Source organism: Tetrao urogallus, assembly GCF_951394365.1.
Source record: "Tetrao urogallus genome assembly, chromosome: 2".
NCBI classification, from domain to species: Eukaryota; Metazoa; Chordata; class Aves; order Galliformes; family Phasianidae; genus Tetrao; species Tetrao urogallus.
The window spans coordinates 39,820,587-39,848,366 of NC_136814.1; the positions used below are offsets into that span (position 1 = coordinate 39,820,587).

Here is a 27,780-nt window from a genome sequence, read left to right on the forward strand (position 1 = left end):
TGTTCATCACCTCTCGTGCTGTTCGGAGCTGCTCCCGCTCATTTCTCCCCTTGTGCCCTCTTCTGCTAGACCTCAGCCCACTGCACTTCTCCCTTTTGGGAACCATGCCCTACCTCCTCCACGACTCAAAGCCAAGGCCACCGCCAGTGCCACAGGAGGCACGTGCCATCCACAGCTCAGGGAAGGGCTACCAGGAGCTGAAGCAGGAGTGCCTGCGCAGTGGCTGCCTCTTTGAGGACCCTGACTTCCCCGCCAGTAATGCCTCCCTCTTCTTCAGTGAAAAGCCACCGATTCCTTTCCTCTGGAAGAGGCCTGGGGTGAGTACACAATGTCCACTCAGCCCACTGTTCCGTGGGATCGCTGCTACATCCAGCAGTGAAACGTGATGTCTGCTTGGGGTGCTTCTGTGAGGTCTTGTCCTCTCAGCAAGGAGCAGAGCTGGAAGGTTTTGCCTTCCAGCAAATGCAGATTTGCATGTTGCTGGCTTACAACTGCAGAGAGGGGTGGAAGGGTAGGGATACTGTTGTAAATGCTAAAATCTTTCATAAAACATTGCAAGTGTTTCTGAAGCACATAACTTTTTAGACTATCCTGAAAAATCCTATAATTTGTCCATTTTCCCTTGCTTGTCTGAAGGCCTTCAGTTTTTTCATTTTAAATATTGTATGTAGTTTTTCTTCTGCTCTGCCTCCTGTAGCTTAATGTGCAGGCACACTTAATGTGCACATGTTTATATAAATGCATAAGTAACTTCTAATCAGGCTTTTCTCCTACATTATTGCTAAATAAAAGTAGTGTAAAGATGAAAATGTGAGAGCTTGCAAGGAATGCATCACGGTGATGTGATAACTATCTAAACAACAAGTGTTCTTAATAGAGGAAATTCATAATTAAGGCTAAACAGGAAGAAAAAAAAAACTTTTCACTTTTAAAAATGAGATGCTTCCTTCATGAAGTACATACCACAGTCACTGAGCCATTCCGCAGTAGCCAAGGGCTCGATGAGCATCTCTTAATGCATCTTGCATAACAGTCATTAATAACACAGTGATAGCCTGAAGCTTCACCAGTCACATGCTCTCAGATCACAAACCCATCATCAACCAAGTTTAACTAGTAGCCACAGAAAATTTGTGGCTAATTTCGTTTCTTTGCTAATGCTTGACATTTATTCTCTTTTCCTTCATAGTCTGAAAGCTTCTCACTCAGTAGATAGCTTACTTTTGTCGATAGTGATAATGAGCGACAAAGAACAAAAGAAGCTTAAAGCTGGGTTTATATTTTAGCTTCACTTAATCCATGAGAAGCATTCAAATGCCTTATTGTCTGATAGCTGATGGAGTGCCACTGCGGTGTTATTGAAGCCGTTACTCCTCAACAAGTTTCAGCTATGAAAACCCAAGAGATGGCCCCAATGGCACTGATGCCATCTTGTCTGATATTGCCCTGAAAGACAGGGAGGCTGTGGGCTGCCCCAAGAGCAGGCTGGAGGTGTGAGTTGCCTTCCTCCAAGGTGTGACTGGTAGCAGCTGAGAGCTTCTGTGTCCCTGTATGTGGCACTCCAGGACAGAAGAGGGTGGTCTGCCTGTTGTTCTTACTGTGCTCAGCTTCTGGGTGTTTGTAAGTTGAAGCGGAAATTTTTCTATGATAAATAACTCACCTGATACAGTCTCTGCCTTTACTCTGCTCCAATTTCCACCATGCAAAAAAAAAAAATAAAAAAATAAAAAAATTGAACTTCTGTGAGCAGCACAGCAAGAGATACAGCTCAGGGGAGACTTTGAGGACCCAAAAAACAAGGTTAAACTCTCCTTTAACTCCTCAGCATTTAAGCTGAATTATTTTCATCTCTATTAGCCATCAATATATTTATACACTTACAAGTATAAATATTCACATTATAATTATGTTTATGCTTATATATACTTACAGCAGCGAATACAATCACTGTAACATCATTTTGACTTAGCATTTTGCAGGTGGGGTATGAGCTTGGAGCAGGTGCGAGGTTGATATCACAGCTCAGCTGGCCAAGCTGTGTGCCTTGGCAGTGTGAGCCCAACAGCACCGCCCCTGCATGTGGGTATCAGAGCTCAAATGGCTTCTTGGTGGCTGGTTTTGCCTGCTTTGCCTACCAGTGTTTTACAGTGGCTCCACTGAAGCATAGCGTAGCACAATGCATGCAGGTAATTGCAGGGCAAAATAATGTTAACCCTCAAATTTGCACCCTGATATAGTTCAGAAATGGGAGTAAAGGCTTTCTCCTTGTTTTCATGTGCATAGACCTTTGTACACAATGTGAACCAGACCCTCAGCCACCCTAAGTCTGTAAGTCTTCAACTGCAGTGAACTGCATCAGGGGAACACCTAGATTTCTACATAAATCTTAAGTGCTCGGAGAGTCAGAAAGATATTTAGCAGTTTAGTTTGGTAATCCCTTGTCGTTGCAAATGAAATCTTTGAAATTAGGCCTTAATAAAATTTCAGAATAATGCTAAGAATAAATTACCGTTTTCTTATTGTATTTCTCCTTCTCTTTCCTTGTTAATTTATATCTGAATTCAACTGTTAAACTGGTATATCTGTCACTTATTTCTAATAGCTCAGTGTCTGGAAAAGCTAGAGACTTGTAAGACAAAGAATGAAAAACCAGAAAAGGAAGTCAAATATATTTTACCCGTGGTTTACAGGAAGAATAATAAGGAAATTATCCTAATATAAACAGCCATTGGTCTGACAGGAACTATATACTAGAAACAGACAGAGAAATATAATAACAAAAAATAACACCCCACCAAACAGCCTCAGCTTTTCTTAGATCTCCACATATCTCCCATATGTGACAGATACCCAAGGGATGTCATTTATCTTCTGGTAACTCTAAAGAAACATAGACAGCAGGAGAGGTACAGGTGCCTCCTTTCATCTCCCTGAACATTGCCCTGCCCTGCTTCTAGGCAACACCGTTCTGCAGGTGAAACCTTGAATTGCTATCTGCTGTGCATGAATGCAGGGCCTAATTTTAGGCTTTGTCCTTTAATGTTCTGAATGAACTGATTAAAATTTATATAGTACCCAGACTGAAAATTCCTTTAACAGTATTTTTATAACTTCCACTCATAAATCTGCAGTGCTTGGTTTTCTTTTGCGTAGCAGAGAACGTGACACAAGTCCACTCAAAGTCCTTTAAATTCCTTTTCATTGATTTTCATTTGTGCTTGCTTTAGACACAGAGATTGAAAACATTTTCTCATTTATTAGCTGTAGAGCTGTGTAATAGGCAAAGAGCAATGACTCACAATGCTCAGCAGCATTTATGTCTGTGTCAGTGTATTTCAGTATCTTTGTTAACACAGAGTTTCTTGGTAACTGCTAAATGCAGTGCTTGCTGTGAGAATCACATTCCCCAGAAGCACTGGTGCTAAAATAAGGCATGTTCTTGAAGATCAGCTACATTATCAGCCATCACAGTACTCATGTCTAAAGGCAATGAGCTGTGCTTTTATCACTTCCATCCCATCCACACATGACTGGCTGTATTTAACAAGCAGGTGGGCCAGGTGACAGGGAGGTGCTGTTTGGTTTCCCTGTGCCAGGTACACTGGGGATACAACCTCACCACCACCTCCTCCACAGCAAAGGCAAACAAAATATGAAATCAGCTTCCTGCCCATATGGTGCCTCTGTGGGACTGGCTTCGTAGGTGTTGCTTTCTTTTCTGTGGCTGTGTGCCATTTTCCTCAGCCATCTAAGTGATTCTTTCTTCCCCTCAGCTGTTAGAATTGGCTCATTGGCTCCTGCAGTGTGTGCTTCAGTAGCTAAAACTGGCAGTAGGCAGTGAGGATTGTTGTCCAAATAGAGTGTTAATGACGGGGAGAGTGCTGACTTGCGGCTTTTCTCTAAGGACCGCTCTCTCCAACACTGAAGTCACAGAAAGCCACTTATCAGCTAGCGACAGCCAGGTAAGTTCACACGTAGATATAGTACCTGGATCATTTTCACCCTCATTATAGCACTCTGACAAGGATGGAATAGTGTTGGTGACCTGTCAAGCTCCAGGTGCTATGGGAGAGTCCCTGTTACATGTTCGACAGGGATGTGTATTTTCTCTGAAAGACTGGGTCACTCACTGCTTGTCTTAAATGTGAGCTTTGAAGAGCTTTGAAGAGGATTCAGGATAGCATTGCCTTAGAGCAGCACTGTGGGCTCTGTGGGCACAAAGCAGAAAGCAGAAAGCTGCTATAGCCAGGGCCATTTCAAACACATTCACCAGTAGTCTGCAGATGTTCCTCTCTTCCCTCCTGTTTGTCCAGTCCACAAGAGAGTTTCGAACACCTCAGACCTGTATAAAGGCTTTCAGCAATATGGAGACAGGCTGTGTGGATCAGCACAAGCCACCCATTGGAGGGTGAGTTTGCCAAGAGAAGCTTACTCATCAACAGATAAGTCATGGATAATTTGCTCTTGTAAGCAGGGAGGTGGTTGATGTGATGAGCTGCATGGTTTGCTGTAATGCTGGTCATGTCTGGCACAGCCACCTCACAGGAAGTGGATGAATACAACAAAATTTACTAGGAAGGCGTGAGGAAATGAAAAAGTGGCACTGGCATGCCTTGGCTTGGCTCACTAGACAATGCTTGCGCATTGCCCATCATGGAATGACATACAGCACGATCTTTTCGTACTGCTGCTGCTGCAGTAAACCTGCTCTGACTGTCCAAAAAACACACCTGTGCTTTTTGTTTAAAAACGTTCAGATATGATGCAAGTTGTGTGCATCTTAGCTGAACTCTCAGGCATGATATCTGCAAACAGCCAACTACTCTGTCTAGTACATCCGCTGTTCCCTTCAGCATCAGTACCAGCCCATTGCCATCTGCAAATCCTTACAAAGCATTGCATGACCTGACAGACCAAAAAGTCAGGCTGCACATTTGGGGCATGCCCAGGCTTTGCTGCCAAAAATGAGAACAGCAATAGGGATTTATCTGGTCACAGCCCAAGCTGCAGCAGCAGCCCGTGGCAGATGTTTCATGAGTAAGTGTAGGAAGCTGAACAAAACTAGCTGTATCCTATCCTTATGACCTCCCAAAATGCACTGACATGAACCAAGAGTAACCCAATTTCCTTATGGACAGCTGCACAGGTTAAGTGATTGAATGAACTCTGCTGTTTTTCCTTCTTCTTTAGTTTGCCTTTTTTTGGCAAACTGATGGTTGAATAAAAGAACTTCAGGCAACAGGTCTGCAGTAGGATATCAGGGAAATCTTCCAGTAGAATATTACATATTATCCTCTTCTCTTTCCTACTCAGTTCAATCCAATTTACAGTTCATTGGAAAGGGGAGGAGGGAAGGGGGGTTTTGCCACTTTTGTGGGTTTACCACTTCAATTTTTCTATCCTGCTGAGATACTTGAGAATTACTTTAATGCCATCATGATCACATACTCTCTCCAACTTCGGAGCATACAAGGGTGGGTAGTATTAAAAAACAACTCCTAAAAACCAGCTATATAAAACAAACAAGCCTGGAGTGTACTTTTTTGTTTCCTTATTTGAGAAGGAAATAGAATATACAGTGTTTGACAACCATAAGTCCATATTATGTGCAGGTAAATACAAGACATAATACTGTGTTTGAGGTAAATTGCCAATTCTAGGGTTTCTTTTTCAGCTGTTGAGGAACAAAAAAAAAGCAAGCGTTAGCCAGGCTTGTAGCTTAACTTTGGGATTCTGAACAAGGATGTACTATGTTTTAATAATTGCTTATGGGTGAACAAAGAATGCCAGCCTTTCATTAATAGCCAACTAATTTGGAAGAAATGAGGATAGCTAATTCTTTAATTGCTCTACATTACAATTAATTAGTAGGGATTCCTCATCTAGTTCTTTGTGGTGGCTACGCTGCTCAGGAAAACATGGTTCATATGCAGGGTGCCACACATCTGGGGTCAGAGTGACAGCGGTATTTTCTGGCATGTTTTCAGTCATTCTATGTCTCACTCCCACTCTTCCAGGACATTGTCAAAGATCCCAAGTTTATCCTCGGAGGAGCCACAAGAACTGACATTTGCCAAGGGGATCTTGGTGAGTGATTCCTCTGCAGCTTGTGTAGAGCAGTAGGCATATATTCACAAGTGAGGGGATGTTGTCCCTCCTGAACCGATAGCAGCAGTCAGACTGGAGTCACCTCCCATGCTGACTTTGCCCATAACCACCTTGTTGGTGGCATGCTTCCATGTTTGCCAAGTGTCATTCTGGTGCAGTGGGATTCAAGGCCAAGGAAAGATCACCATGCAAATGTACTGGGAGCCCAAAGGAGCTTTTCATCCCCTAGCACTTCCCAACTGCACTCACTGGTCACGGACACTTCCTGGGGATGTTCTTCCTGGGACACACAGGATAACTTTTCAATGGGAATGGCAGCTGTCTGTGACAACATCTCCCCTCATCCCCACAACACCTTCTTTTCCTCTCAAATGGAAGAAAATGAAGCTTTTTCTTCCCCCTTCTCAATTCACAGGTGACTGCTGGCTATTAGCAGCCATAGCTTCTCTCACACTGAATGAGAAAACACTAGCAAGAGTAGTGCCATTGGAGCAAAATTTTGGGCCAGGTTATGCTGGGATATTTCACTTCCAGGTAAGATGAACATCTGGCACAGCATGATAACATTTCTGGTCAGTTGATTGTTGCACATTGTGTCTTGCTTTGTGGTGGGGCTGTCACTTATTCCAGAGAAAACTTGACAGAAAGTGAGATCCCTCCTAACCTCTCTTAGGAGATAAGATGTTAAAGATGAATCAAGAGTTGAACTGTGTCCTTCCTTCAGACCAACATATCATAGCTTAGTGGGAATAGATGGTTTATCTTTGACTTCTGAGAAAGCCTTTCATTGGCACTAACTTATGCTTAAAAGCACTGGAACACCAAATTCTTATGCTCAGGAAATGACATGCTGGCAACCAATTCACATTCCATCCTTTCTAAATAGTTTTGGCAGCACAATGAGTGGCTGGATGTTGTGATTGATGATCGATTGCCCACCTTCAAAGACCGGTTGGTATTCGTACATTCAGCTGAACACAATGAATTTTGGAGTGCTTTACTAGAGAAAGCCTATGCCAAGTAAGTCTGGTATACCACACTGTACATTCACAGTTCATTATTTGTAAATACATTATACACAATTCAAGCTAACAGCTTCTATCCTGTTTTTCTTATTATTATTATCATTTGCTGCTGCCCTGACCTAAAGATATTATGTCTATCTTTTTTGAGCTCATCCATCTTCCATCAGATCATTAGATACAATCTGACATTACAGCAGTAGAGCTCGATCAAAGCCTGAATCCTGCCATTTGTGTCACTGCTGATACTCAAATGATGGTTCTGGCTAACTCTAGATTTTTAACTGATTTGGGAGGTAGCTAGCCACTGATAATGCAAAGATATCAGCCCTTGCCAACCTGATGACTGGCACGAACAAAAGAAAACCCCCAGGCTTTAAGGTATGGAGGATCAAATGAATTAAAAAGGAAAGAACAAGTAAAACAGAAGGTTCCCAATACACCTCACATATCTCCTGGGTGCGATCTGGGACACCTCTCTTGATCTGAGTGCCCTTGCTGCAATTTTATACCTATGTGAGAAAGCTCTCACACATGGATATCTTCAAAGTTTTGAAAGCATGTCTCACATGTGTTTTCCAGGCTGAATGGCAGCTATGAGGCTCTGAAAGGAGGCAGTACAATAGAAGCCATGGAGGATTTCACTGGTGGAGTGGGAGAAATGTATGAGGTTAAAAAAGCTCCTGACAATTTCTTTGAAATCCTAGAGAAAGCTCTGAAAAGATCATCAATGGTGGGCTGCTCTATTGATGTGAGTAAGAAATGGGGTCTGATTTTCTCAGCTTAGTTTTGTCATTTCTGCATTTAAAAATATGCACTGGACTCTGCAAATAATAGCTATGAAATGATAGATATGTAATATTAATGTAATCCCTAGTTTGAAAGTTGTTTAAAAGAAAAGAAGATTCAGCATATTTCATCAGGTGATGGCTATGGTATTTAAGGTAATGATGACATTAGTATGAGCACATGGGAAGAATGAACTTTATTTCCTGGCTGCAATCACCTTGTTTTCCCTCAGAGCGCACAACGCTCCAAAAAAGAAAATCACACAGCTCTAAGGAGTTCCCTTTCAGAGGAGACCATTGCACTATCACTGCCTGCATGGAGCAGAAAGACAAACTGCCTGTTTACAATGCTGTTTAGCTGCTGGTCTTCCATCTGATTCTTGGAAGGGACCAAGAGGTACTGCTTGCAGCTTCACCATGAAAAGAGATATATTGACATTGTTTTCCATATTTCAGACCAGCAGTGCTGCCGAGTCAGAAGCCAGGACACCCTTTGGCCTCATAAAGGGCCATGCTTACTCTGTAACTGGCATTGATGAGGTATGTTTCCTCTGGCTTTTGTCAGCAGTGCAGGGCAAGGAGAAATATGGTCAAAAGATAAAAGAGTGCCTACTACTCTTAAGAGATGGAAGGAATTATCCTGAGTGAGGGATTCCAATTCCCATCCATCTTTCCCTCCCACGTCTCCTGTAGCAGTGCACCTTTAACCTGCCAGTTACACCAACTTCTCCAACCTATGCATGCTGGAGAAGTCCTGTTCCCTAGCTAATGACACTCAATATTTTCTCTGCTTCCTTCTACTGCAGGTGAGCTATCAGGGCCAGAAAGTGCAGCTCATAAGAATAAGGAACCCCTGGGGAGAAGTGGAGTGGAACGGGCCTTGGAGCGATAAGTGCGTGCACTGTGCCATATACACTCACCATGCAAAAAAATAAATCAATCTGCTGCTCTACATCTAGCTTTCTGTAGATGCAGTAATTTCACAGATAATTAACTTAAGGATTTGCATATGCTTAACAATATTACTGTCACACTGGCTGTCATCCTCAATATTTTCAGGGCTGCTCAATTAATGGGACACTGTCCAGATTGTTTAGCCCTAAAATAGAGTACTAGCAAAAATCATGCATTAATATAAATAAGTGAATTTTAAGACACTCCCTAAAATTATATGTTTGAAGTGATTTTTTTTTTTTTTTTTTAATACAAGCCTGTTCCTGTAGTACTTGTAACACAAAATCCATACTTAATCTTACTATAGATAAAGTTAAAACTGATGTTGTGTCACCCCCTCTAGCTACATTTCTGTTTTGGGTTTCTAAACATTTTAGGAATAGGTCACCTTGAGGTGAGATTTAGATTGGACATAAGAAATTTTTTTTTCATGATAAGGTTGGTAAAGCACTGGGACAGGTCTACCAAAGAGGTGGTGGGTGTCCAGTCCTTGGAGATGTCCAAGGTAAGGCTGGTAGGCAAACCCTGTTCATTGCAGTGGAGTTGAACTAGATGGCCTTTAGAAGTCCCTTCAAACTCAAATGATTCTATGATGATTCTATGATAAGATAGTTAGATGAGACTCTCTCCTTGTGGTGCCATTCAAAGCTGTGGGAAGACACAAAAACACAGTAGGATTGGTCTGAAAAGCAGTCTGCTTCTACTACTAAAAGTAAATGAAGTACAAATAATACAAAAAAGAAAAAGGCGTATAGTAAAAAATAACACATCTCCCCTCCAACAAACAGATTTCCAGTTTATTCGTACACATAGAAATCTCACTTCCTTTTTATTTCTTTTTTTTCTACTGAGTTTTTTCTTGTTCACACAGATGTCACAGAGAGAAGCCATAACCTGGCTGGGCCTTTAAAATTGCTGCGACTTCTAATCCTCTCTAGCACTCCTTTGAATGCAAATCAATGAAATATTTTTGCATAATCTCAAATCCTTTGTTTTATAAAAAAAAAAAATGTGGATAATTTGCACATACAATGAGTGATGAAATCTCAAAAGAACAGAGAGGTTCAGATCAGGACAAGCATCTGACAATTCAGGCTGTATATTGAAAATGCTGTCCCTGTAAAGCAGAGATCTGATTCTGCGCTGTGGAGGATTTCTGGGACTCAGGATACCACAGCAAAGCTTTGCTAAGGCAGAGAACCTCCCTGGTCAATGCAGTAATCTGCATTAACTTTTTGCAATGATTGCTGGAATTGAAAACCTCACAAGAGGTGCTCTATGCATGCTATCAGGGCCTATAAATGCATTAGGGCATTTCCTATTTTTTTTTTTAATAAAAGTTTTAGTAGATTTTTGTTTGGTTTTGATCTGCTGCAGCTGGAGACGTAAAGATAAATAAAAAGGAGGCAAGGATTTTATCTGCAACCCAGCTACTTCAGCAAATCTCTCTGTACAGGGCAAGGAGCCTATTTGGTTTCCTCTACGTCAACTTTGTCGAAATGTTTGTCTACAGATGAAAAACAGATTTTAAGGAGAACTGTGACTTACAAAAATATTGGTGTTAGTGACTACCACATTTTACCTATCTCCAATGCCTGGCAGCAGTCCCAGTGCTGAGTGCAAAGAATAGTTCAGGCAGGATCATATCTTTGTCCCAGTCCTCCTTCCAGGTATGTTAGCTGAGCCTATACCACCAGGCGAAATGGTAGTAGGGTTCAGGAAATCTTTTAAAGGCATCCATCTTTGTGTGTGCTGCTCAAAGAAAACATATCTGCAAGCTGCTGTTCTTCCAGATGTATCCAGCCAATTGTTCTGAGTGAGGAGAAATTAAATGCCATATACTCTGCTGGAGTTGCATTCAATTACTGGAGTTGGACTTAACGACAGAGTTGGATTTGTGATCCATGTGGATCCCCTTGCAACTCAGAATATTCTATTATTCACAGTATATCTTAATTTTTTTTTTTTTCTTGTAGCTCTCTAGAGTGGCGTTTGGTCAGCCCATTGGAGCAGAAGCGCTTGGCTCAGACAGCACTGGATGATGGAGAGTTCTGGTAAGCCACAGGGTTGAAGCATGACTCCGGTCAAAAAAAAAAAAAAAAAAAAAAAAATCAAGGCACAAGTGATCAAAATGAGTGATAAGGAAGAAATGTGAGTGATCAAATGCTCAGTTTCCTCCTAGGAGAGAGAAGGTACTGCATGTTTTCATGTGAGTACATATGTATTTTATTAACAAAAAGTGTTTTAAATATCAGTTTAGTTAATGATATTAGCATATTTCAAATACTATGCGTCTCCCATGGCTGTAATACCCTTTAAATCCCTGACAGGAACTGAAGCACACAAGGGAGCATTGTTCTACACTGTATTAGCTATGAAATGCCTTCAGGGTTGATGTTAGTGATACACTGGTAGAGAAGGAAGTGCTTATAAGCAATGCTATGTTACAGAAAGTACAAGAACACCAGAATGTGTGTGAAATGATGGAAAGATTTAAGAAAAGATGAAAAGAAAGGGGGGGGGGGGGAATTGTAGGAATTTCTTTAGAAGTGTGAAGCGTTCTTCATGCCAAATTCACTACCTCAGACAGAGCAGATGGCTGACTTGCACAAGATTCCCTCTCCCACTCTACCCCATGTCAGCCATGCCATGCTCTACTAACAGTGTGTCTGATCATATTTTCTGGGTCCAGATGCTTATCTCTTTTACACAGAGGTAATTGTAGAGAGGTATTCAGCAGTAGTATTTCTCCCACAAGTTAACTTCAGGCCTGACAAGTGATATAAGAAAGATGACAAAGAGCATTTAGTCACATAAAATCGTTTATCCTACTGTATAATCAAAGAATATTAGGCTATTAATATATAAGAATATTAAACACAAAATAAACAAGAGAGTTAGGCAAAGTAGACTATGATAACAAAAGAGAATAAATGGAAGGCTTATCCTTATACTGGGCTCACCCACAAAACACCAGTAGAGGCAATCTCCAGGAGAGATCCTTCTCTACTGGTAGCCAGGTGAATTGCCTTCACCTGTGCTCCTCTGGCTGACTCATGGCTCGCCTCAGGTGATCAATCAGAGGTTCAGGCTGTGACTCAGCAGTTCCCATACACCTACACTTTAATAGCTCCTGATGGAAGTAGGACCAGTGACTGATACATTACTTAAGCATTTTTACATGTGATGTTTTTTAGTTATTTTGCTACTGATAGCTAAGTACATCCTCAGAAAGTCAGTAAAATGAATGAGATTCACCACGCCCAGGCAAATGTTGATCTTCTTCATACAGCATCTCAGACACTGAGAGCAGAAACAAAAGCCATTGGGACTGAAATTTTCCATGAAGTGGTTAAGTGGACAAAAATCATATGTAAAATATAATAAATTCTTCCAAAACCAGTCAAACAAGTTTGAGACCAGTAAACTTTCCACCTAGTCCATCAGACTTATTTATCCTGATGCCTTTTGACTTTTGTGTATTTCTTTAGGGAGCGTTTGTCTGTTAGCCCTTTCTAAGACACACTTTGATGGCTTCCCCATCAGGACAAGTATACAGACTTTGCATGATCAATGATTGTGGTAAATCCCTAAAGACACTGAAGTGGTCAGAATGAGGAACAAGATGAAGAGAGCTGCTTCTCCCCTGCTTTCAGTTTGTTCCTACTGCTGATGCAGTTTAAATGAAGAGATGTAGCTTTACTGTTACTTCTGTAGCTGGGGACCTTCAGCCAGCCTGTTCACCAGGACTTCTGGTGGTGACTTGGCTTGTCTCCCTGGAAAGCTGCAGTGATCTTTGTGTTTTTAAACCTGCTGCTAGAAACAGTGAGTAGCAAAGTAATTAGGTCTTCAAGAGTTCAAAACATGTTCTCTGTGATGCACATTATCATTGTACTTAGCAAATAACATTAGGTGCACTGCCACTTTTCTTGTTAGTGACAACTAGTTTCTATGAAGTAGACCTAATGTTAGGTAATACAGTCAGAGAGCTCAACAAGTCATTTGTATGTCATTTCTTAATGTGTCTGCAAACTGAGAGGAAGACCAAGAAACATACTGTGCATTCCTGAACGACTTCTGTAATTGTGCTCCAGGTTTTGGACCCAGCTTATTTCATGTGCACAAAAAGCAATGGTCATTTCTCATGCACACACTCATTTTTGTTAAAATGAAACATGGGAAGCAGAAGAGGAAATACTCCTGTTTATTCTCATGTATTGCATTTGGTTTCATGCTAGGTAGAATAGGAAAGTTAGGAAGGGAAAATTGACCAAAAGCTACAGGATGTTTAAAGGAAGATAAGTGTTGTTTCATCACAGTGGCTTCACTCAGTCCAAAAAGGCAGCATGGTTGTGAAACAGTACACAGGATAAGGCAGCCAAGGTGAGCAAAGTCATCTCATAAGTCCTTTTGAACTTTCTGTTCTTTGAGCTGAAGAAAATCTTCATGGTAACATGCTCAGGGTTGCTTACCTCATTAACTGTCCCAAAGGTATTTTGTCAGTATTTTAGCAGTAAAGATCTGTCTTGTCATGGCAGATGAAATGATGATTCTACGAAATAGGAAAAAGATATCCTACTGTTGACTAAGAAATCAGCTTCTAACTTGCCTTAGTCTCTTCCCTTATAAAATCAGAGGCTTGGAATCTTCTCTCGCCTTCACCGGTGGAAATTTAGGACAGCCCTACAGAAGTCAAAATAGATGTTTTATCTCTTAGAAGCCAATTCTGATCCATAAAGTGCAATTTTTTCATCTACTTTGCAGCATGCTTCCAGAGAGCCCCAGATTGCCTAGAATGGCCAGGAAATTAGAGGCAGAGATTTTGCTATACTGCTCCTGCTATAGTCTACTGAGCACCACAGTAAGAATTAACAGAGCCTGTGGCATGCAAGGCCAGCAGTACATATGAGCTGACAAGAAAGAGAAAAAATCCCAGGAACGCAAGTTCTACTGTTTCATCCGTCACTGAAAAAAATATTGTAAAATGGCCCATAGCAGGTGTAAATTATTGACACCATAGACAATCCATTTCTTATACAGCAGAAAAATGGAATATGATCTATCCAGTGAGCTGCACTGATTGCTAGCTGGGTCCTATTTGCCACTAGCACAGATATACATATGGTCTTGAAGAGCTTTCACTTTCCTTCTATTCTATTTTATCTGTTATGCATTAGTCACAGGAGAAAAAGGATAGCTACAGGAATTTGTGTCAGGAGGGAGTAGTTTCTCTGCTTAGTCCCTTTGCCCAGGACTGCACTCTATGCACTATGCCTGCCTCCAGCTGTTCCTTTTCCTGGCTATTTGCTCAGCCCTGAATACTCAGCTCCCCAGCCAGAAAGTTTGTCATTTCTTTTCCAATTTACTTGCTAGCTAAAATCCCATGAATTATCTGCTTCTTAGCATGCTGAGTAGGCTAAGTTTGACCAATCCAACATAGAAACTCAAAAATGGCTGTATTTTGGCATTAACTCTCCCCTTTCAGTGATCATGTGTATGTATCCAGCTTGGGTTTAAAATACATATACTGCAATCTGTATGACACTCCAGCAGTGTCCATATCACTTTCAAGGACAAGCTGGTGTCTTTATTCAAGTCCAAATATACTTTTTGCCCCTCTGCTTGCTGCATGTTTTTGTTAAGACAAAGTCCCAGGCATCCATAATAGAGGAAAGGGTGAGAAACTTGAGCCAAAGAACCTTGCCAGAGGCCCAAACATTACTTTAACTACAGTGCAGACAGGCTAGCTGTACCACAGCCTGGCTAATCCATCACAGTGTGTCACTTGTAGTGCTGCCATGTGGCTGGTGTTGAATGCACAGATGATCTGTAGGCAAACTTGGCTCCTACGTGGATGCCTGCCATCCTTTGGTTGGTTCTCTGTCAGTATGGATGCAACTCAGGATTAGAATCTGGAAGTCCAAACAGAGGGGGACAGAGTTGGTTAAGTATTTCTTTTTGCAGTAGGTTTTATGCCAGTGTCTCTTCACTGTATCTTACACTCAACTGTAAATGAATAAAATTAGTGTAAAAATAAAGGTGTAAGAGATGTCAAAATCAGACTATGACAGTAGGGTTGTTTGTGTTTTACACCACCACAATGAATTAAAGTTATCTTCTTCCTCTGTGGGCATCCAGCTTATCTCCACGGTCACTGGAGCTATTCAAATCCATGTGAACTGGTAGTCTGGCCCTGGGACCCAGGCGTGTAAATTCTTGTCTGGGCATCCTTCACTGAAGTGAATAACTGTCCATTAATTCCCATGTCTTTCACTCAGGATGAAATTTGAAGACTTCAAAGTGCATTTTGATAAAGTTGAGATCTGCAACCTGACTCCAGATGCCCTGGAAGACAGCACTGCCCACAAGTGGGAGGTGACCATCCATGAGGGGAGCTGGGTCCGGGGATCTACTGCAGGAGGATGCAGAAATTTTCTAGGCAAGTAGATACTGCTTTGAAAATGAAAAACAGACACAGAAGCCGTTAACCTCTCTCAGACGCCTCTCCTGTTACCCTAGAGCTACAACTGTGGAAATAGGACAGGCCAGCTGAGTCTCAGCTAGTAGAAGCCAGCCAAAGGTACAAATACAGTCCTACTTGAGACTTGGGGTAAAGGAACTGCTTTCTTTGCTCTCAAGTTTGTTGGATCTGATTTCTCTCTCACTTACATTTGTACAAGCCGTACTAGCTCTAAATAAGTCACTTAAAATGCAGCAGTAAGTGTAAAATGAGACAAAAATCCAGCTCAGCCAGCATGTTTATGTGGCTCTGAAGTAGCACTGTGGATCTGAACTGTGTTACTCCATATTGGCACCAGTAGTATGGAATCATTGTAACTGTGAACAAAATCCCAGCTGACAGCTTTATTTAAACCACAGTAACTTAATAAAATATCAGCCCTAAAATCTTTTCTACACCTAACTCCATGAAGGACTTCAGGATATGGCTAATTTTCTGCAGAGCTGAGTGGAAAGAAGCATGACAACTAATGGAAAAAAATAATTTTGAGCAAAACCTCAGCTTAATTGTCCTCTTTGTTTACTTTTTTATTCTTTTATTCTTTTTTTTTTTTTTTTTGTGGTTGTGGTATTATTCTGAGGCGAGAAATGTTCTGGTGTTCTTTACATTGGCAGACACATTCTGGACCAATCCACAAATCAAGCTGCATTTGACAGAGAAAGACGATGGTCAAAACGACTGCACGTTCATAGCAGCACTGATGCAAAAGGATCGTCGTAAACTCAGGAAGCTTGGTGCTGAAATGCTAAGCATCGGCTACTCCATTTATGAGGTGCTCTATTGCTTTTACAGTGCAGTAGCCGCACCATCAATATTAGCATCTTTCTCCAGATTTGTAATCCTGCCAATCATCAGATATTTTTAGGGCCCTTTCTCCTAAAATACTCTTCTTGGTTACATCAAACCCCATGGAGAATTTTGACTTGGTTAGGATGGAGTCCTTTCAAAGGAGAATTTAGGAGTCCCATGGGTATCCAGGGTAAACTCATCAGCCCTGTAACTGTGTCATCTCCCTGCCTGGCTCCCAGAGAAGGGATGTTGCATCTTGTGAGCCTCTTGGGGCTCACTGTGTATGATGGTTCCTGTCCCTGTGTGAAGTTTGGATTAGAAAATCTTTTGAGGCATGTTCTCCATCCAGAAGAGGACCGTGAAGTCTCACTGCTCTGTGACACCTCTCCTGGAATTGTGATCTTTAATAACAGGAAATGTTTATGCAGGAAGGCAGTGTCCTAGTGTCCCCTTAGATTGTCCTCTGGGTGTCCTCAGGTCCTTGCCAACAAGCATGAGCTAAGTTCTGTGAGTGCTTGGACAAGGGGGGTGACAGTCAGGGTTGCACTGTGTCAGGCAGAGTTTGGTGCATGACTGGGAAGAGGGTGGGGGTAGCCCTCAGTATACCACAACCAATGCAGTGCTGCCTTGAATCCCCTGTAGAGCCCTGGTGGAGAAGAACACTTGAGCAAAGACTTCTTCAGGTACCATGCCTCCAAGGCCAGGAGCAAAACCTACATCAATTTAAGGGAAGTGTCTGACAGATTCAAGCTGCCACCAGGTGACTATATCCTTGTTCCAACCACATTTGAGCCACACCAGGAGGCAGATTGCTGCCTGAGAATCTTTTCAGAGAAGAAGGCCATCACTGAGTAAGTCAGCAGAAAGCACCAGCCCTTTTGGTGCTTTCCTCTGCATGGGGCTGCCAATTCCTGGGAAGGGTCTGGATGCTGGGAGCCCAGTCCTATGACAGAGCCGCATTGTGGGAAGCTCCTGAGGACTTTTTGCTTCTCTGCGATTTTTATTTGCTTAGTAAGGAGAATAAGGAAAGGTCTGAAAATGGGCTTTTGGCCTGCAGCGTGCCCTCCAATGTGAAGCTGAACTTGGTCAAGGCTCATCTGCTTGGTTGCTTTCAAAGTGGTTGGAAAAAATCCATCTGCAGCTGCATTTGCCCATTTTTGCTAAATCTGGCTATTTTGGAGAGGAATGTAGGAGGTGGAAGAAATATGGCTTGCCATGGTGAATCCAATGGAAGCTTGCAGGGAAAAACTGCTAGCTGCCTGCTGCTGTTCAGTAATATGTGGCTGCAATAGTGTTTGGTTCCTCTTTGTTTCCTTACAAAATCTGCCCATGTGACAATTCTGTATGAAAAAAAAATGAGGAAAAAAATACACAATTAATAAGATTAATTCTTTTGCAGACAGCATGCACAGAGGTTCTGCCTTCACTAGGTCCTGCTTAAATTCTGTTATAACGGCTCATGCCAAAATTTGAATTGTGCAAAAATCTCTCTGATTAATTTTGTCTAAACATAAGTAGTTCAGTAAGAAAAAAATGCAGTTTTATCTTTCACCTCTGGAAAATGTAATGAGCAAGCTTGTGCCCTTTCCACCCCAAGCAGACATTGAACATCTTCAGATACTGAATAAGGTTTTGTTTTCTCCAGGGATCTGGATGAAAATGTTGCCATTGATCTCCCTGAGGTAAGTCCACAGAGTTAAAATAGCAAGAGGATAGCTTGGTGTAAGCCAGCTCACACTGCTTTTACTGTCTTTGGCTAAAACACATTCATTTCCCAGGAATGTTCCACAATTGCCAGCTTTGTGTGAGTGACTGAAGCATTCAGTTCTGCTGAATATGGTAAAAGAGCTATAACAATCAAAATCACAGTTGCTGTACTTCTGCAGCTGCTTCAAGGCAGTCAGATAGACCAGAGCTTGCTATTAGCTACCACAGATGCACTGAAAGTGCAAATTTAGTTAGCATGGGGTTGCACGTGACCTTTGATATCTGTTCGAATTCTGTTTATTGTGGAAAAAATAAAAGGCAATAGAATTTCCACAGACCTATGTTTGTTTTGAATACAAACCTACCAGTATCCACAATGCTTGGAAGGAAAGGCTTGGTAAATGCATGTGCCCAGTGAAGCAATGAAATTCTTTTTATTCCTGAATGGCCTGACCTGCCTGCTGAGCACCAATTGCAGGTGAATCCAGGTCAGCTCCTGTTTTAGCGTTTCCCAGCAGCTAATCTGCTCGTTGTGGTGTGAATTCCTACGCAAACAAGCTAAGCCATGATTCTATGTGAATCTCTTTATTAGAAACCTTCTCCAGAGACCAACTAGCAAGTGTACCCCTTCATTTCTAGGGTCTCAGGGCCACGTTCAGGGTCAAAGTAAATCTGCCCAGTATCACTAAAGGAATGCACCCAAACCTGAGCAGTACAAAGTGAAGAATAGGCATTTGGTAAAAAAATATGACCAAGCAGTGTTGAGAGGGTGACAGCATGCTAAATATCACCTATATTTTATCTTCTTTATGTAGAGTAAGTAAAGCTCAATTATTTGCATTGTTTGCAGTGCTGTTGGCTGCCTTCCTTTTCCCCAGTGTTTGGCACAAGAACTGCTCTCTGTTTGCATGATCACCACAGCTGTAGCAATGGCCCGACGCTGTTGCATGTCTCATTGGCAGACTGAATCCGGGGCTCTACACCCTGCAATGATACTGAGGCTCTCGGTTGACTGAAAATGCTTATAGGCATGCAATTGCCCTGGGTAAAGTGCTGAGATGCAGCCACCTCTAGTTGATGCCATTGAGAGGGGCCAGAAGTCCCTGGATGATGCTTCTGGAAAGTGCTTCCTTGAACAAGGTAGTTCAAGGACTGTGGAAGCAGAGTGGTGTAGTGTTGAGACGAGACAAGAGGCATTTTCCAGTGCTGATGGTTGTGGTTTTGAAGTAGCCAAAGCAATGGCACACTATGTAATCATCCGGGGAAAGGCAGTGAGGGATGAGACTCCCCTCAGAAAGCTAGATGCTAGGAAGGCCTAAGTTTTGCCGTCAAAGCAAACAATGCTCAAGAACATGTACCCTTTTGTAAGATACACTGTGGTCCCCTGATGCAAAGAGGGACCGTGTGCAGGAGAAACACCATGTTTCACATACAGTTTCTTACTGTGATTGATACTGCAGCCTTCAAACCCAACCCCAAGTCCACAAGAAACTGAGGAAGAAAAACAGTTCCGGGCACTGTTTGAGCAGATCTCAGGAAAGGTGAGTGCAAAATCTTTGTGTGTGATGACAACAGATAGAAAGGAGGAGAGAGTTCTGCTTCCTCCCAGGGCCAAGAGAGGCAAAAACTGCGTTTTGGGGGCAGTGTGCCTAGCTGTAGTGTGTCATTTAGGCACCAGGTGTCACCATGCCTTATACTTAGATGAAGAAGGACACAGTTCCTACTGAGCAACAGGAGGTTCAGGACTAGAACTCAAGTCCCTAGGGAGCCTATACGGTTCAGTGTCCAGCTGCGTTTTTCTTCCTCTGAATCAATGGTTCCATCTTAAGATTGCTTGCAGACAGCCTCACACACAGTAGCATTTCTATATTTTGCTAGCTCTTTGATTTTTAGCCTTTTCTGGGTTTTGTATGGTTCTCTTTTCCTGAGGTGCAATAAAGTGCAGGTGAATGGGATGATATTTTCTGAGTTTTTTTATATGTCTTATTCTAGAAACATTCAAGCACCAGATGCTTTTTTTTTTTTTTTTTTTTTTTTTTTTTTTGTCTTTTTTTCTTTTTCTTTTTTAAACTTCAGGACATGGAAGTAGCTGCAGAAGAACTTGAATATGTTCTAAATGCAGTATTAAAAAACAGTAAGTACTGATAATCTCTGTTATTGCTTGGTGGCATGCAGTTAAGAGCCATAAAGAACTTTATAAAAGCTGCTCTTAAGCTCCCTTACAGATGGAAAAATAAAGGCTGTGTTACTAGTCTTGCATGGTGTCCTCCAGCCAGGGCAGAGCTGGAAAATCATCTAGTCTGTGAATTAACCACTTGACTGCCCTGCCTCCGACATGACCCATGTCAGTTCAGTGAGGCTAGTTCTACACTGCACTACTCTGCTCTAGAGAGACTGGGAATGGGACTAGTAAGACCTGGACATAGTTCATGGCACTGCCATAGGCCCTTTGTATAACCAGAAACAAAGAGAATATTTTCTTTTATGTCTTCAGTTCATACCTCCTCTGTCTGGATTATGATTTCCATACCGAGTGGGATGTCTTCATGTTCCAGTGCACAAATTCTTCCACATGAGGCCTAAGAGCCAGCTATCAGTGCTTATGAAATTCTGTTTTCTATTATGGAATTATAACAGGCAGATTTGCCCAGTGATTTCTTTCTTATTATTGTCCTTTTTCAGCAAAGGACATCAAATTCAAGAAGTTAAGTCTCATTTCATGCCGAAACATCATTTCTCTTATGGATGTATCCTTTTAAATAAGTGCTCGTGGTGCTGAACAAATACTGAATATAATTGTTCATAGCAGGGCCTGTCATGGATATTGGAAATGAGAAAAAGAGCCATAGTCAAACATAGACCACTTTCTGAGACTTTTCTGTTTTCTCAAGATCTCCACATATAGCTTAAATACATGCTGGCTTTTGTAGCTGCTTGCTTGGTTTCATGAGCTCCACTCACCGGTTTTGGCATGGCTAAGAAAGCTGGCAGAGAACTATGCAGTATGGTTTTGTTACATTATCATGCAGGAAGAAACACAGGTTTTCTGTTTGTGGCTGTTGATCGATAATGTCATGTTCAGAACACTGTCCACTGAAAAGGAAAAGAAAATAAAAGTGAAAGTTGTATCCTGATTTTTGCTTTAGAAATTCAGGGTTAGGAGTTTCAAGACAGACCATTTTCTGCTGCATAATTCAGAGGGAGATGCTTCAAGTCAAACACCTGTACAAGTAAATCTCAAATTCAGAACAGTGGATTTTTCAAGATGCAGGTTATTAAAAAAAGATCTGGAAAAGATTACTGAAGTATTACCCTGGTCTGCTGTCTGTAGAGTGGAATTCACCAGACTGAGGTGTGCATGGAAATTATGGGTCAGAAAATCAGGAGTCAGCAGATTGGTAAAGATTACTGACATCAAGGCAGTGGGTTTTTTGACAGCCAGATGAAAAGCTGGTAAATCTGGTCATTCAGCTGGACTCTGGAACTCCAGCAAACAGACTTGTGGGTAAGATTTTTCTGTCTAAATTTAGGCATTTGTGATGGAAGTGTCTACATCTGTGCTAGCTTTCTAGACTTCTCCTATGGACAGTGAAAAGAATAGTATAATTATGCTTGTTCTGGATGTGCTTGACTGTGATAAATGCTAAATGACGGCATAGATGTTAGATTTGATGAATCACAGCCCTGGCAGTTCTCCACTGGGTTCATCGTTTGCAATATTTTGCTGTCTGTTGAATTTTGTATGGCTTCTCTTCAGGTACACCTATTTTTGGTAGTACGCTTTTCTGATAGTTGGTTTTGTTACAAGAGACAAAACAGATACAGTTCTGACAAGATAACTATCTAATATGTGAGTTTTGTCCTGCTTGTTCAACTAGTAAATTCTTATGTTTTCCTTCAGTTGCTCAAGTCCATGATGGCAGTAGCATGTTCTCAAAGACTTCTAATACAAAACTGAAACAAATAAAACTGTATCCTGTAAAAGCTATGACCATAACATTAAAATCTGGTGGAGATCCGTCACCGTGCACATGCAACAAGAAACAGCAGACCAGTCCTAAATCTCCTCCCTTAGAAACCAAGCTTCAGTAGGGAGCCAGCCATGTTCACCTCTCATCCTTACATGGTTTTAGAGCAGAACAAGAGTCTACACTTGACCCTGGCTCATGGCATTTCCTACTATTTAGGTTATAACCAAATAGTTTCCATGTTTTGTAGTGCTTCCAAGAAAATCTCTACATAGTTTTGAATTAATGGGGAGATATCTCTTCATCTGCTTTGGAAGCAAGAGGAATGCAGGCACAATCATCTCATAATGGTCATGGAATTTAAAGTAAAATGGAGGTGCAAAAGGACACAAATGTAAGCTTGAGTTGATGCTTGCAAGTCCATTCCATGTCACGTGCCACCAAATTCCCTGATTGTCACCATGCAGCAGTGGGGATGGGAGCAAAGTCTTGACATGACACCAGGAAGAAGAACCCGGCTGGGTACAAAGACAGATTTTTCATAGGAATGACAGTGTCCATGGAACCTGTGGGTGCCCTCAGTAATGTCACCAGTACAGAAGCTTAAACAAAAGCATGCTATTTAAATAAGGGTGAGCTAGACCCTGCTTGGCACACACTGGCCATTGTGAACGCTTGCTGAGCTAGCGTCCATCTGAGCAAGGGCTTTGTCTTGAAAAGTAAGATGGGAAGGGGAAGAGGAATACGAGTGAGGTGACCGTCAGTAACTAAGTACAGTAAGTATTAAGAAGACCCTCACATTTCAGGAGCGGTGAAGTCCAGGTACATCTTGTCACCATCTCTCAGCACTAATTTACAGACTATTATTTCAGACCAGATTTTGCCAGCCTCGTCTCACAACTCTCATTTAATCTTTGATGGAGTCACTGCAGTAGAGCATCATCTCTAGATAACAATACTGAATAACACATTGGTTGACTAAATGCTTCAACTACAGTAGCAATTTGTTTTAATCAGGTAATTTCATTCTCTGAATCATCTAGATCACATTTACATTCAAAGCTGTTCTTGCCTCAGAGCGATCTGTCTTTCTTATTCTGTGGAGCCTGCATTGTTCAGCTGTGTTTTTCTATCACATTATGCTCCCTAAGTATCTCAGCCACAGCCATGACTGTAACTGCTTGAGCTGCACCTCATGATAAATCCTGCATCAGATTCAGTGGCACCAGACAATGTAATGTTATATGTTTAAAGAAATAGTAAATTCAGCTGGAATTTGCACCTGTATACAATGTGTTATTTTCCTTAATCCAGATTATTAGACCAGTGGCAACGGGAAACTGGAATTCAGTGAGTTCAAAGTTTTCTGGGAAAAACTGAAGAAATGGATAGTAGGTGACATTATGCATTGTATTTGTTTCTCCATGTTAGTAGCTATTTCCTGCCTAGCTTATTATGCATATGCAGACAAAAATAGAGACAGGAGTGTTTATAAGCCAGAAATTTAAACTCAAAATAAATGTTTTAAAAGTATACTGCTTGTTTTGGATCATTAAAGACATCCTTGGCTTTCCATGATGCTAAACCTTAATGGTTTTCTGGAAATAACAGAGATTTTTATAAGGAAATCAAGTATGTTTGGGACAAAGAATGTAGTGGGTGCTACCAAGGAATCCAATCAAAATGAAAATTAAGGATAACTGATACATAAGTGATGCACAGAAGAAAATGATGATTCATCTCTAGTAGGAAACAATCATCTCATAAGTCACTGCATTTACATTATCGATCTCTCAGTAATCAAAAGCACTGAAGTCTGGGAAAGTTGATTCCAATTTTAAACACATTTCCCTGCTGCTGTATATGGCAGTAAAAAGAAGCAGACTTTCAGAATCAGGGCACAGACTGAATATTCAAATAAAGGCATTATAATTGCTTCCTCATGGTCATTAATAGTTTTTTTTTTCTGAATTCATACTTCACCCAAGCATTCAAAATATGCAGCTCTCTGCTTCTTGTCTGTGCCATCAGAAATGGCAAACACTTATTCTGGGTCCTAATGTCATACCTCTTTTATCAAAAGATGCATTGTTTTTTAATAAGGAAGCTTGAGAAATCCTTTCTTCTGTAAGAAGATTGCACATATATCTGATAGCAAATTTCAAACTGAATGTGAAAACATCTCTATTTAACTCATATTCTAAGGGAGATTTGTGTTTGTCATCTCATTAAAAGGATGGATTTGAACTCCCATTTCATTATTTAATACTTAGGTCAAAATTAAAACCAGTTGCACCAGGTACACCATGAGTATTTAGAACGTTTATATCCACAAGCAAATGAGTAAGGGATAATCTCAATTTCTTGTTAAACAATTAGTTTCTACCTTCAGGATTATAGAGAAACACATGAAAAGAGATTCAGGATTCTGCCTTAGGAGAAAGAAGTTAGAAGACAAATAAAAATACATCCTTCTCAGATAAAATTACTTCTTAAAAATCACAGAATTCTTTTTATGAAGAGCACTTCATCATTTCTGAATGCTTGGGTTTGGCAGTACTTAAGTTTCACAACAGCCTGTCTATATGACAGAGAATTGGGGCCCAGATGTTCTTCTCAGTTACTGCAGATCAAACTAGATCTACTCTAAAGTCTTGTCAACTTTCCTGAGTGCTTATGCCACACAGATAAATACCTTGCCCTTGTATGCCATTTCTGCTCTCCCTTTCATGTGGAAATACTGAACTTTCCATCTGCTCCTTGCATAATAGAATATCTTCCTTCGATTTGACTTGGATAAATCTGGCTCCATGTCCTCCTATGAGCTTCGCAGTGCTCTCAAAGCTGCAGGTAAGACAAGCACTATGAGCACTACAGGTAAGACAAGTCATGCAAATTTGCTGTAGGCAAAGATGGTTGCAACCAATGATGCCCCCTGGGCACTCCATAACTGCAAGAAGCGTTAAGTCCCAGAGAAGGTGTTAGGTATGTAGGAGGGAAATTGAATGGACTTTTAGCATCTAAGTGAAAACCTGCATGTTCCTTTGTGATGACCCTGCAGCCTCTTCCGAAATGTGTACAGAGATGTTGGTAAGATCAGACTTCCCTTTAGTTAGAGCACTTGCTTGGCCAACCTTAGCTTTCCTTGTGCCCACAAGAGTTTGAAGCAGCATGGCCAAGCTGGGGCTGGATGCAGCCAGTAATGGGCCAGTGGCATGCTCCATCCTCTTGCTTGTCAGATAAATGTTTACATTTTTGTTGAGCTCTGTAAAACTCAACACTGCAGGGTTAAACCCTAAAGGAAAACACTTTGGAGCCCATCTCCACCTCAGGTGTGTAGGGGCAGTGAGTAAGCTGTTTGTTATGAAGAGCAATCAGTGGGTTTGCATAACATCAAGAAGTATTTTTATTATTAAAGCACCTAGCTTTGCAGAAATCAGTTTTCAGAGAGACAGAGTTGTCTGTCATATCCAGTGACTGCAAAATTTGTTGTTCAGAGTTAGTTATTCACTTCACAATCAGATCACCTCCTGGGTGGATGTGTGTCATTGCACATCCTCTCATTAATTGGTTTTCAACATTAGTACAGATTTGCAGATTCTTACCTGTTCTATGAGGCTGCTCATTTTTTCCTTTGTGTATGTGTTTGGGAAGGATATCAACTCAACAACTACCTGCTGCAGCTGATCGTCCTCCGATACTCTGATGAGCAGTTCCAGATTGATTTTGATGATTTCCTAAACTGCCTAATTCGCTTAGAGAATGCAAGTCGTGAGTATCTTCTTCCTCTGGAATTTCTTTCCCTTTGAAAAAAAAAAACCCACTTTTGGTTGCTATCAAACATATTGCATAATATCTGAGGTAAAGCGTGTATATTCAATGGCTAACATAAAGTAGCTCTGTTTAGCATTTGTCTTTAGAATAGCTTTTCTCCTGTAAAGAGAAAAATGCTTTGCTGCTGATGGAAAATTTCCCCACATGAATAGAGCCAGCTTCATAAACTCCACAGCAATGCAGAAGGCATGTAAAGAATGCTGGCAAAGTCTGTGTTGTGTCCTTTTCTTGTGTCTCACCCACTGGAATAGGGGGCCAAGCCAGTTTTTAGCCAAATCTCACTCATAAAAATATGGAGCAGTTGTGTGTCCTGTTGGGTTCAGCCCCGATTCTCCCCAGTACTCAGACTCACTGTCACCACTTCCCTCCAGTTTCTTTTCAATTGGCTGAAGATACTGTTGTCTGCTCATCAAGGCACCATAGGTCTTAGTTCATTCGCATGCAGTGTTCCACTTGTTTTGGAACAGAAGCAGTAGAGACAAGTAAAATGGCAGGATAAATACTGAAGTGATCATCAGTGTGGCTCCAAACTCAACTCGAACACAACACATCTCAACTCAATGAGAATCACAATTAACTTTCCTGACTAATATTTTTTGTTTTTTCTTCTCTATACTTCCTGGTTATGTCCGTGGCAATAGAAATGGTGAGGTGCTGGAACAGGCTGCCCAGAGAGGTTGTTGACACCCCATCCCTGGAGGTGTTTAAGGCCAGATTGGATGGGGCCCTGGGCAGCCTGGTCTAGTATTAAATGGGGAGGTTGGTGGCCCTGCATGTGGTAGGGGGGGTTGGAGATTCATGATCCTTGAGGTCCCTTCCATCCTTGGCCATTCTGTGATTCTGTGAGAAGTATGAAGTACTGAGAGAAAAATTAGATGAAGAAAGAAATGCAAATTGCTTGGCTTCATTTCTGATTATCCAAATCTGAGTTCTTAGGCATTCATTTCCTTTTGATTCCTGATGTGAGGCTTTCACAGAGGCCTGAAGTCAGCAAGACTTTTCCCCTTCCAAGGAATTCATTTTTCAGAGCAGTCACCACCACTCAGCAGCCCTAAGCATCCAGCCTTTGTGCCAGGCCCTGCCTGTCCTAGACACAGCCACCCGATATGGGATGGGGAGCTCATGCATGAATATGAATGAAGTATATTTATAGCTCCTGTGTCCTGCTTTTCATTTCAGGAGTATTCCAAGCATTGAGTGTGAAAAACAAGGATTTCATTAACCTGAATATTGGCGAGGTATGAGCACAGCTTCATAAACACCAGCAAAATGATGTGGCTTCTCTAGTGTTTGGTCTTCACATGAGAACTGGAGGTGAAATCTGTGTCCATGAGAGCACAGGACTGTCTGCCATAGATTTCATCAGGGCTGTGATTTTACAGCACACAGACTGATTACATCTCCTTGGTGCTATTTCCTTCCTTGCCCTATTGCACACAGACAGCTTCCCATCCCCCCTTCTGGCTTTTCTGCTTTTACCTTCCTTGGGTGCCAGCTCACAGTGGGGGAAAGGAGAGGCAGCAAACTGGGACGGGATTCTTTCAACTCCCTCAGGAGTTGAAATCAGCATGTCAGTTAATGTGCATCCTCATCTTCTCAGCATAGGCTTGTTGTTTTCTTTGTGCTCACTTTGTCTTCCTGGTGCACACATGGTCTGTCTCTGATTTTACACTTATCCGAAGCTTCCTGGGGCAATGCACATTGAGTTCCCTGGCACAGCAAATGTGAAAGCTCATGTGGCCTGTGGTGAAGGAAATAAACACACTGCTGTTATTGGCATTCAGTACTCAAAGAGCTCTATCCTCTTCCCTCTAAGCACAGAAGTAAATACTGGAAAGTCCTGCTTGCATACTACCTAGGGTCTCCGTGTAGGAGTGGGACATAAAAGCCAGTGAACAAAGATCCCCTTCCCTGTGTGAGGTCAAATCGGAGCAAGGCAGTGCTTTTGAACTTTGCTCTTTCATTTGGGGAGACAGCTGAAGGGCCTGAAATTACTTATTGTAAATTTGATCTTTCTTTCAATATTAGTTCATCAACTTGGCAATGAACATCTGAGGAAGTCAGACTTGGATGCCAGGAGTCTCCTGTGC

The 27,780-nt window shown here is 41.6% G+C and overlaps 1 protein-coding gene across 1 annotated transcript; it reads left to right on the top strand.

The window, feature by feature from the left end:
* Positions 1-104: 104 nt before the first annotated feature.
* CAPN9 (calpain 9) lies at positions 105-27,745 on the top strand (the record flags this gene model as incomplete). The annotated part of the gene is made up of 20 exons (XM_079550809.1): positions 105-317; positions 6,018-6,087; positions 6,524-6,642; positions 6,995-7,128; positions 7,713-7,881; positions 8,375-8,458; positions 8,725-8,810; positions 10,849-10,926; positions 15,151-15,311; positions 16,007-16,164; positions 16,824-17,032; positions 17,827-17,863; positions 19,349-19,429; positions 19,965-20,022; positions 20,571-20,635; positions 23,179-23,247; positions 24,628-24,706; positions 25,511-25,627; positions 26,870-26,928; positions 27,719-27,745. 20 exons carry the CDS (start codon positions 105-107, stop codon positions 27,743-27,745), a joined length of 2,073 nt encoding a protein of 690 aa, XP_079406935.1.
* Positions 27,746-27,780: the final 35 nt, after the last annotated feature.